Raw genomic sequence first — 12,396 nt, 5'->3', positions numbered from 1 at the left:
GAGGAGCCGCAGCCGCGGTCGCCCCGCCCCTGGCGTTCTTTGACTCCCCCGGCCTCTTGGACATCTGGGTGCGGGGGTTAGTGCATCAGATGTGGCTCCTGGGCCGCCAGATGTGCGCGTTCCCCGCCCGGGGCAGGCGGCCGGCGAGTCTGGGCGGACGCGTGGGAGGGGCTGGGAGTTTTCCCTCCTAGCAGACTTAAAAGCCAGCAGAACCTCCAGCCCCCTGGGCTCCCGGCCTGGGCCTCCTGGTTCTCAGGGACGCACTGCCCAACGGAAAAGTTTTCAGCCCAGTCTGTGCCTCGCCGCCAAGCAGCCCTTGGGGCTCCTCAAAGTGGTAGAGAAAATAGGACAGCTCTACAGGATGCCCCAAAGAAAACCCTCATTTGTCGACCAGGCGACCTTAGTGCTGGCGTGGGACTACAGCTGCGCAGCCAGCAAACCCCAGTTGGGGGAGGGGGAGAAGTGGCAGTAGAGTTCGCATCTGGGGCTTGCTCTAAAGGGCTCTTTGACTGCTTTTGGATTCCATATTTGAAGTTGAGAGTCGTATTCCACCTGGTACAGGCAGTTCAGGGCAGGAGAAAAGCCAAGTGAACTCTGTGACTCAATCCCCTTGGAATGTGCCTGGAATAATAATAGGGACTTGAAAGGGTTTTATGGCCGAGGTGGCTAGTGGAGAGCAGGCTCCTACGCCTTGCAGTTGGCGGTCGGCCGAGGGGGGCAGTATTGCCTTATGCAGAGCTTCTGCGCCTGCAAACGGGACAAAAATAGTCGGAGCATCTGGTTTAAATCAACCAAAAAGCATTTCTATCAGCTTAATCCACCGGCCTACAGAACCAACAGAACAGGACAAGCCAAATATATTCCCGGTACTCTTTTAACACTCCAATAATAGCTAAGCCCAATCACACTTTACCGCTGGGATTTCTGTGTCCTACCATACAACTGTCGTTATTTTATAGATGTTGCAAATTAAACTTCCTTTTCTGGAGTTGTGTGTGGGCATGTGCTTAAGCAGTTACATTTGCAAGCAACGCTCGACTACGCTGCCCTTTTCGTTTTCCTTTTTCTTTCTCTCTCTCTCTTTTGGTATGAGGTCTTAGAATAGTCAAAAGTATCTGAGGCCAACATATGGGTTGCTTACACCACTAAATATATAGCTGCATTTCCCTCTCTTAACGCCCTAATCAGGATTCCAAAGGCAAGTTGGAACAAAAGAAAAAACGTGTCTGAGTGTAAAGGGAGAACTTGTGCCAAGAATTACAGTCGCAGGGTAAATAACCTTGTTTTCTCCTTCATCAGTGGCCGCTACCAAGTCCCGTTCTTGGAAAGTGGCCAACAGTCTGTCTGGTGGAGGGTGCTGCTAATTAGAGAGAGCCCATAAACCTCTCTGTCAAAGAGGGCATGTGACCTTCCCTTCAAGTCTGAACAATAAAGCCGGCGAACTGCAGACTGTACTCAACACTGGCTGCCCCGCGGATTCCCTAAATAGGAACAGGATGAAGGCCAGGCTCAAGAGGTTACCATAGCTCTGCTCCCACACTTTGAGGAATCGGTCACTCCACTTCCCCATATAACTTGTTTCAATTACTCTCTACAATCTATTTAGAGGAGAGCAGCTTGCAGAGAGCACTCATTGTCTAATCTAAATGAGGAAGCAATTATTACTTGCTGCAGTCTAATGTGCTTTGAGACTGGTGGGTCAAAGAGCAACCTGATTTCTTGTAACGTGTCTTTGCACTTTGGAAGATACACCTTTTTAATGACATTTATTTACTCCTCCTTTTAAGACACATTTTTCTTTCTATTAAGATTACAAAATTAAGGTGTTTTTCCCCTTCTCAGTCTTCAATGTCCTTTTTTAGAATTTAAGCTATTGTAAACACCCCAAGTACTTTTGCATATTGCTTAATGTTAAATATTATTTTTTTTAGTGCTTTCTTATAGGCATGTTCTCTGATTATAGCAAAATAGAGTTCTCTAAGTCTTCCCTTCTTTGTTTAATTTACCTCCCTGGGAGCCCCCTTGCTAGCTTTAATTTTATACAACATGTTGTAAACTATAAATAATACAGCTCCACTTTCCTAGAACATATGGAAACTGTCGCCTGCTATATATCCTAACTGTACTTGCTTTCAGCTTAAAGACTGAATAAAGTTAAATCTCCTGTGTAAAAAGGCATTTGGCCTTTTGTGTGTGTGTGTGTGTGCATTTTATTAGTTAAAACCCAGTATGGAACAGCACATGAAATTCTTCTTGTTGTGAACAGAGCACATAAAAGGGTTTACAAGGTGTGGTTTGAAGAGAGGAAGCCGTGGAACAAATGTTGGTGGAAAGGAGAGGAAGGAAGGAAAGCACTTCCTGAGAGGATACTCCTCCTGTTTCAGCTGCATCCACTCTTCAGATTCTTCCTGTTTGTCTTAGTCCATAACTGATAGTAAATTATTTGTCTTCATTTTTTTCTATTCACTTTAAAAGCATCCTTTCTCTTTGTACTAAAGCTACTCTTGAAACCAAATCCATTAACTTCCAATGACTTAACAACTTTACTTCATTTAACATTCTGATAATCTGAAACTTTTGTATTATATAATACATGTATGGAAGGAATCATTTCCATGTTAACTTTCCAAGTATTCTGTGATCTCTAAGACAACCAACTGTGACGGAATTAACAACAGAGTCCGAAGTCACAAACATTGCGGTTGCTTGGGTCGTAGGTTGGTCACTGTTGTTTTTGTTTTTGAGACAGCATCTCACTGTGTCACCTAGGCTGAAGTGTGGTGGTGCAGTCACAGCTCATTGTAGCCTCAATTTCCCGGGCTCAAGCGATCCTCTTGCCTCAGCCCCGCAAATAGCTGGGACTATAGGTGTGCGCCAGCCACCACGTCCAGCTAATTTTTGTATTTTTTATAGAGACGGGGTTTTGCCATGTTGCCCAGGCTGGTCTCAAACTGTGCTCAAGTGATCTGCCCGCCTCAGCCTCCCAAAGTGTTGGGATTACAGGCATGAGCCACTGCACCCAGTCACAGGTTGGTCACTGATGAGTCTCTGCGTATTTGTAAAATCGGGATGACGCCTCTTCGCAAAGTGTGAAAACAAACATATACTACTGTTGGTTATCACAACTGAATGTAAGGGGCAACACAAGCCTTGTAAAGTATTAATTCTTCTTCCAAATACATCACGTGCTACAACATCCCCTTTCTTTACAAGATAAATAAAATATTTATAATTTCTACATACTGAATTTATGACTATATTTTGAAGTGGAGTTTCTTTTGGAATTTTTTTTTTTTTTTTTTGAGACAAGGTCTCACTTTGTCACCCAGGCTGGAGTGCAGCACAATCTCAGCTCACTGCAGCCTTGACCTCCCAAGGTTTAAGCAATCCTCCCAGCTTAGCCCCCCAATTAGCTGGGAATATGGGCATGTGCCACGACACCCAGCTAATTTTTTTATTTTTTCATAGAGATGGGGTTTTGCCATGTTGCCCAGGCTGGTATTGAACTCCTGGCCTCGAGTGACCCACTCACCTTGGCCTCCCAAAGTGCTAGGATTACAGGCGTGAGCCACCACGCCTAGCTTTTGGAATTTAATTTTAAGGATACTGTGATAGTTAATTTTATGTGTCAAATTTGGCTAGGCCATGGTACCCAGGCATTTGATCAAACAGTAGTCTATGTTGCTGTAAAGGTATTTTCTAGATGTAATTAGCGTTTAAGTCAGTAGACTTTGAGTAAAACAGATTACTCTCCATAATGTGGATGAGCCTCATCCAACGGTGAAGGGAGAATTCTACCAGCAGAATTACCTTTGTACTTGAAACATCAGCTCTTCCTTGGGTCTCTGGTGTATTGGCCCAACCTGTAGATTTTGAACTTGCCAGTGTCCACAATCACCAGTCAATCCCTTGAAATAAATCTTTCTCTACATATCTTATTTGTTCTTTTTCTTTGGAGAACCCTGACTAATTCAGATACTTACTATTGACTCTTGGCACTACCATATCTATTGTAGCCCTCAAATTGAGAGTGACTTAAATTATGCTTAGCATTGCCATGGGGGAAATGCCCACATATACCCCATGTTTCCCAGTAGTTTAACATCCTGTCAAAACACATTAGAATTCAGCCAGATATTCTAACCTGGCTTCATTAACTCTCCTCACGCATCTTTTTCCAAATCTCAGCATTAAACAGTGATTGGAAGAGAAAAACACAAGACTGATGTGCAAAAGCATCTGATCCTGTTCTCTCCCTTCACAACTTTCTTTTTATGAGTATTCCCCAAGGCACCGGTTGAAAATATAAGAAACTGTGGCAGTCCTAAGGGACTCAAGGTTAAAAGTCACCTTGAAAAATTTGCAAGGCTACTGAAAATGTAGTAAGGTTTCAAGAGTGAGATGGTCAGATTCAGGATGTATTTTGGAGATAAGACAGCCAAAACAACTTATCAATGTATTGGATGTAAGAGGTAGGGGAAGGGAACCAATAATTAAAAAACAAAAACTGCTCTGAGAGAACCACATGAATTATTCAATAGCCAAGAATAAATTCTAGAATAAATAATACTCAAATAATCCAAACATTGATTTGGTTGGTAATGGTGAATTCATTTTATTAAGAGCAAGAATTATTTCCCTTAAATTAATTCTATGCTACTTTACTTGGATATAAGCATTGTGCAGAAACCTAACAGTGCTCTCATAAGAAGCAGGTAATCAGTGGATATTTTTGAATTAAAAAAAAAAATAGATGCTGATTTGATTTGCACATAATGCCAAAATAACACGCTTGCCTTTTTCTCTCTTAATCTGGGATTGTAAGGTAAACAGTACACATGGTGACTTTCCTGCTTTTGTCCTTTAGTAATTTACACTTATAGACAATTATCAATCCTGTGCTTTAAAATTTCAATTCAAAGCATTGTCTTATAAAAAGCAGTTTAAAAAACGTTACCAAGGACAGACCATAAGGAGAGTGTTTTAAGACTAAAATACTGATGAGTAGGTAAAGGGGTAGAATGTTTTCCCAGGGAACAATTCATCAGCCTCTGACATGATGTTTGTTTTGTAAATCTCTTTTTTCAGAACAGTGAACGATTTAAAGGGAGACTAAAACACTGAAAAAAAATGCCGTTCATATATTGTGTTCTTTTGAATTTTTATTTATATTTCTAACCTCTTTAGATCATTACAAGTATATACCTCATAATGAAAATGAAAATAATTCCATTTAAAATGCTATCTAGAAAGACCTTAACACGCATTATGTGTCATAATGAAGTAACACAAAGAAACTTCTTAAAACATAGGATTTCTCTCTAAAGCTTAAATGTGAGGCAGACAGACGTCTAACTTTAAAACAGATGGAACCCCAGAACATTTCCAGGATACATAAATCTGAATTTTGTGTTACATTTTATGCCTGAGACAGTTAACCCATCCAAATTGATGGTGAGGATTTCTGTACTCATTGTTTTTCCTATCTTCCCTTTCTAACATCCAAATTTAACAATTCAGTATTTCTTTTTCATAATCCTATGGACGACCATACCAGAATGTTTATGATTTTCATAATTTGCTCTGTGATCTGTAATCCTAAGTGTGTGCATATATTTAATCAACACATAATAATAAGTAATACCAGTTCATGGAATCCAACATATGTACTCTGGCATAAAAAAAGAAACGCGAATTGCCACAAATAAAATGAGTTTATTTTATATTAAAGTTATCAAAAAACACACCTGTAAAATTACCCACATACTAGGCTTAGAGATAGCCTTTTACAAACAGATTATTAAAAATCTGCAAACTTATTTTCTCTTAACTATTAAAGTACATAGATTTAAAAGGTGTTAGAAGACAAAATGTTAAGTCATGGTCAATGTCTTAAAAAAGAGTTAATATACATTAAATCTGTAGCATACTACAAAAAGATTAAATCTTCAAAATATTTTGGGAAAAAAGCTATAATTTTCTTTCTGAAAAATTTAATCTTAAGTGATATTTACTAAGAAATATATACTGCAAACCACAATAACAATGATCTTCTCAAAAATTGCCTAATTGTTTCACAAATGAGTCAACTTACAAAGAAGAAAACACAGAAAATTGCTTTTAAATATTTAACTCCTTAATTTTCCTGATAATCAAATGAAAATTTAGTCCATCCCAATTAAAAATACAAATTAGACTCATGCTTAATGTAAGATATCATTATATATTTCTTAACAACATAAAAGTTCAAGCATTTTTGGAAAGCACAGACTGTGTTATTCTAAAAAAGGAAAAAAAAGAAAAAATATTTAACCACAGAAATTTGGAATATTTATATACTTTATAACACTGTAGAAATCTTTGGTGGTGACATATGGAATAAGATCCCTGAAAATACTTTAATCATTTTGTCCCATCAATCAGTGTAGTCAAGTATTTATAATCAGTAATTTTGGCAGTATAATTTTTTAGCCAAATACACACACACACACACACACATATATATATATTGTGAAGTATGTGAGGGGGATCTTATGCAGGACCTAGGTGGGCTTACATAATTAATTATTTAGCAATAAGGCTTATTTCTGGCTCCTTTTTATACCAGGAAAAAATATGGTAAACTAAAGAATGGGTCAATTCTTACTCCTAAACAAACTCTGGAAATAGTTAAATACTAATGGACAAGTTGAGTAAATGTACAGCAAAATAAAATACCAGCTGCAATTTCTGTATAAACTCAAACATCTACCACAATAGTTCCCTAAATAGGTTTGTGCATCTAATCCCGTGCTCCATGTGCTGGCAGAGGAAAAAGCAAGGCACTGTGGTCTATGGATACATTTACCTCTTTTAAAACCAGTAGACTTAAAAGGAGAAACAAAAAAAGATCTGTTCTACCTTAAAAGAAACAAAAATGTACAGGCTAATTAGACAAAGTTCAAAGAAAAGGGCCCCGCCAAAACACATGTACAGGAAAAGAACCAAAATTTAAGAAATGTAGAAGAGAAAGAAGGGTAAAATTATATCAACAGTGTATAATGAGGTAAGGAAAGATATCAGAGGAAGCACTGTGAATGTGAAAAAGTGCAGTTAAACAGGACTTGTACTACCTCTTTGAGACTATCTTTGATAAAGAATTTTGAGTCTAGAAGTACAGAGTAATAAATAATTTCTTCAATTTAGAACAGTAATATGAGTTTACTAAAGAATAGGTTTAATACTGGGACCAGACTTTAAAGAGATAAAATGGTGGCTGGGTGCGGTGGCTCACGCCTGTAATCCCAGAAGTTTGGGAGGCCGAGGCGGGCGGATCACGAGGTCAAGAGATGGAGACCATCCTGGGCAACATGGTTAAACCCTGTCTCTACTAAAAAGACAAAAATTAGCTGGGCGTGGTAGCACGGGCCTGTAGACCCAGTTACTCGGGAGGCCGAGGCAGAAGAATCGCTCGAACCTGGGAGGCAGAGGTTGCAGTGAGCCGAGATCGCGCCACTGCACTCCAGCCTGGCGACAGAGCAAGACTCCGTCTCAAAAAAAAAAAAAAAAAAAAAAAAAAAGATAAAATGGTGCAAATCAGCTCCCACAGATAAAGTTCTTGACTCACATGACCTTATTAGGCAACTTCAGATGATACTGTCTTTGAGTAGGAAAGACAAGGACAGTGTAACAGTTATATTAAGAAGTCTAGTACCAGGTCATATAAATAAAACTCTCTTCTGATAATTTACAATTAGAATTCATAGGAATTTGGAATAGAAATTAGAGTCCTTCCAGAAATTAAGAGGCTAAAAATTAGGGTAAAGTAGATAGAGTTATTCAGAATTAAACGTTGGGAGAAGAAAACTGAATTAATTTTACTTGTTATATATGAAGAATGTGAAATAATCCATAAAATATTTTATGACTATTATCATGAGACAATGTATGCATTATACCAAGGTACTCCTGTGTAAACATTATGTTCTTGGCCAATACTCTGAGGAAGTCCTGAATATACATTACCAGCTGGCTTCATTTCTTAAAAGGGAGACAGATCAAAGACCTCTCGAATCTCTCTCATCATTTTATCTTTTGGACAAACAAATAGAACAGTCAAGTAAATTACCTGAACAAGCATAATAAGTACAAATTTGATTACTGATCACTAAAACCACCAAAAATATATTGACTTAGGGTTCATAATGCATAGTTATCAGTTCAAGCTAAGAAAGCCTTAAGAATTCAATAACTCAAAATCTCTTTGAGATTTAAAGTTAAAAAGTAATATGTTTCTAATAATTTCTAATGTGCAGGATTAATGACAACTGTATTTTGCATTGGCAAATTATCTCAGCCAGAAGAGATTCAAATGATTTTCGTCAATGCCAGTTTATAAACTAGCAGCACATATCAATGCCAAACTTGTGAATGGATTGGCTGAGAAAAATTATATGAGTTAGAAGGGATCTAAGTGCTATACTGGTCACTGATTCTATTTCACAAAAGCTACCATTTTTAAAAGCTGAAAATGTAATTGGTGTTGACAAAAACATGTTAAGTTCAATTACTCTGTATAGCTAAATATAGAAAATTGGTTAATGTTTAAAGCAACTTCTTATTTGTTAAGAAGATAATTAAAAATAGTTAAAACTGAACAATTAGCTATACTTTTATATTATTAAAATCCAATGAATTTAACAAATGAAACCCACAGGAAAAGAGATGATATAATTCAAGGCATAGATTTGACATGTCAGAATACGGCAAAAACAATAAAGATAGCATCAGTAAAACAGTTGTAAAATAAGTAAACAATTTTCAAGTGTGCAAAACTAGTCAGGAATAAAAGTGCTATGTGTGGATACCTGGTTTTCAAATATTTGTTTCAAAAACTTTCAGCTGATGGTGGAAAAACTAGAAAGTATTATATAAGTAAAAATTTAAAGAATATATAAAACCTACTTTATTATCTTACATTATGTCCTTGTTATGTCACTGCTGGATCTGAGGCCTATTTAATTACCAGATACAACACAAAAGGAGGTAAACACAGTACATCACAAAGGCTGATTTATCCTGAACCGTAAAAAGGCTCCTTTCAAGTATACTGTGGATTTGTGTTTCATCTTGTATCTCAGGCACTCTAGGCTGTTGATGAATTTGAAAACGGACAACATGATTTTCTATAATTTCTAATATACATATTTAGTACATCTTGCAGAACTGCCTTTAGTAGTCAATATTTGGAAGCAATTGTTACAGAAATAAAAACAATTTAAATTCATGAAAGTAAACCCCATCACTGCCACAATGTAAATAATCATTTTAATGTGTAAATCCTGAATATATCATGTTAGAAGATGAAGTCGATGTATTTAGCATAATCTGTCTTGGGATATTTGATGTGTAGATGACTAAAAATACACTTGTGGTCGTTTCTTCACTTTGTATTTTAGTGACCCATACCGCACCTGAAGAGAGAAATGTTTTATTATTAAGAATTAGATGATTACTTTAAAAAATTACATCAGATTTAATAGTTCATAATCATAGTAATTTTTTTACCTTTTTGATATAAAGAATGAATTCTCTTAATAAATGTATATAAGACAGCACTACTTATAAACTCATAAAAAATGTAGTTGGTAATATTTAGATATATGTTACAGATTATTACTAATAACATAAAAACATTAATGTTACATAAAAACATTAATCCTATTATTTATGTTTTGCTTAGTACAATGTCAATGAACATTGATTACAATGATCAGAGGCCATTCACAGTCCTCCACTGCTTTCTGGGTATAAAGACAATATGTTATTATGGTTAACTGTTTACTATTTAATCTTCATGTAGCATTAGTTGAAAGCAAAACTGTGTGGTTAATTTTATTCATTGCTTTCTTTGTTTATGCATAGGGCTGGGACTGGGTATTTGAACTATGTGATTTGCTAAATGAGAATGCCATTTTCTACATATAGCAGAAGATTAAGAGTTTATCATTTTCAAAATTTCCTGATATCCTGATACATTGATCTGAATAAAGAATTTTAAATATAAACTGCTGGCCAGGTGAGGTGGCTCACGCCTGGAATCCCATCACTTTGAGAGGCGGAGGCGAGAGGATTGCTTGAGGCCAGGTGTTCAAGACCAGCCTGGGCAACATGGTGAAACCCTGTCTCTACAAAAAATGAAAAAATTAGCCAGGTGCGGTGGCATGTGCCTGTAGTTCCAGCTACTTGGGAGATTGAGGTGGGAGGACTGCTTGAGCCCAGGAGTTTGAGTGAACTGTGATTACGCCACACTGCACTCCAATTTGGTTGACAAAGCAAAAAAGCTCTATCCCCAAAAACTAAAAAAAAAAAAACAAAAACAAAAATCAAACTGCTGTTCTACCATTCCAATCCTTCATTTATGGATCATTAATATCCTAAATGATAACACAGCAGGGAAATCCTTCACTAATCATTAGGAAAACAGCTCTACACTTAACCAACCTCTTTGCGGCCTTTGGTGGTTTTCACTGATTTCATGCTTTGCGATCTTCGAAGCCCTTTGTGTGTTAACATCTCATCATCTGAATATGGCCCCTCTGCTTCTTCATCTGTTTTCTCATCTCCGTCTTTCAGTGGAATTCCATAACCTAAACAAGTTGTCAAAAACAGCATGTTTTGGTAAAAGGACACCAGTCAGCGCCGGCTCTTTGACCCATCTGTGTACAGTTCTTTGTATGGTTTGCATTTCCCCCAGTTACTCTTTTTGCATCTGGAATGTGCTCCATGCCCTTTATCATTAAGCTTTGCCTCGCACTATTCCAGGTGAAACTCATAACTCATTTCCTCCAGGAAATTTTCCCTGATCATTCTTATTTTTACTATGCATTTTTAAAAATAATTATAAAATAATTTATTTTTGAGTAGGTAACACACCATCTTGTTAAAAAATTCAAGAATATAAATAGATATAGAGCAAAAAGTCTCTTCCCACCTTTCCTCCTCTTCATGAATTCAACCCAAGCATTTGTGTTTTAGTCTGTCATTTGCACTTTTGCCTTGAATTAGGAATTAAGGCTTTTCCGTTCTATGTGTCATATCTTTTGTCAAGACTGGGAATGGTAGGGTTTACTTAAGGCATTGAGGAAGACCCCAGGGGGCTAGAACTTTGGGCAAAATAAGGTCACTGGGGGCAGGTGATGAGGATGGGGATGTTAGCTGCTATTGCAGTTGCTGAGATAAAACCCAGCCAGGTAGGCTGCAGTAATTAGAAGTACCACAGACTATGTGACAGATACTAGTCAAAGAAAATAGAATCAGGCAGATCAGTGAGAGATCATGCGAGTATGCTAGAAGGCTGTTATGTGTAGCTATAAAGACTTACTACGGGCCAATATGCAAACATCCACACAGTCAGGATGGTTATTGTCAGGAAGTCTGAGAGCATCTTGAGGCTTGGCCTCAAGGACAAAAACTCTTCCAACCCTGAAGCTGAGGTTCTCAAACTTGAGCACGTCAGAGTTACCTTGAGAACCTGTTAATACAAGTTCTGACAACCCCAGAATTTCTGATTCAGCAGATTTGAGGTGGGGCTGAGAATCTGCATTTCTGACAAGTTCCCAGGTAATGCTTGTGCTCATGGTCTGTGGTCCACACTTTGAGAACCACTGCCTGAGGATGCTGGAGACAGCAAGACAGGGGCCCAAGTCTCAGACAACCAGAGTACTAAGTAGGTTATAAAGAAAGGGGTGAGATTAGAAATCCCCATGAAGAGGCCGGGCATGGTGGTTCACGCCTGTAATCCCAGCACTTTGGGAGGCCCAGGCGGGTGGATCATGAGGTCAGGAGATCAAGACCGTCCTGGCTAACATGGTGAAACCCTGTCTCTACTGAAAATACAAAAAAAATTAGCCAAGCATGGAGGCAGGCGCCTGTAGTCCCAGCTACTCGGGAAGCTGGGGCAGGAGAATGGCATGAATCCGGGAGGCGGAGCTTGCAGTGAGCTGAGATCGTGCCACTGCACTCCAGCCTGGGTGACAGAGCGAGACTCCATCTCAAAAAAAAAAAAAAAAAGAAGAAGGAAAGAAATCCCCATGAAGTTATAAATTCTCCTTTAATAAAAACAAGGAGCATAAGGAGCATAAATACTTAAATTGTCAGGTGAGGAGAAAGTGGAAGGACTTACAGCCAGGCGCAGTGGCTCACACCTGTAATCCCAGCACTTCGGGAGGCCAAGGTGGGCGGATCACCTGAGGTCAGGAGTTCGAGACCAGCCTGGTCAACATGGTGAAACACCCGACTCTACTAAAAACACAGAAATTAGCTGGGCATGGTGGCAGGAGCCTGTAATCCCAGCTACTTGGGAGGCTGAGGCAGGAGAATCACTTGAACCCAGGAGGTGGAGGTTGCAGTGAGCTG

General features: G+C 38.4%; 1 protein-coding gene across 1 annotated transcript in view; it reads right to left on the bottom strand.

Moving 5' to 3' along the window:
* Positions 1 to 5,695: 5,695 nt before the first annotated feature.
* REEP3 (receptor accessory protein 3) overlaps positions 5,696 to 12,396 on the bottom strand; it is a 105,302-nt gene continuing 98,601 nt past the window's right edge. Inside the window, exons 7-8 of the mRNA XM_034930655.3 lie at positions 10,483 to 10,628; positions 5,696 to 9,452 (exon numbers count right to left, since the gene is read on the bottom strand). Coding sequence (XP_034786546.1) covers positions 9,396 to 9,452; positions 10,483 to 10,628 — 203 coding nt within the window. The 3' untranslated portion in view covers positions 5,696 to 9,395. The remainder of the gene's footprint in view (positions 9,453 to 10,482; positions 10,629 to 12,396) is intronic.

This window comes from Pan paniscus, chromosome 8 (genome assembly GCF_029289425.2).
Source record: "Pan paniscus chromosome 8, NHGRI_mPanPan1-v2.0_pri, whole genome shotgun sequence".
Classification (NCBI taxonomy): Eukaryota; Metazoa; Chordata; class Mammalia; order Primates; family Hominidae; genus Pan; species Pan paniscus.
Note: the sequence above shows the minus strand (reverse complement) of the source record. Positions and strands in the feature narration are given on the sequence as shown.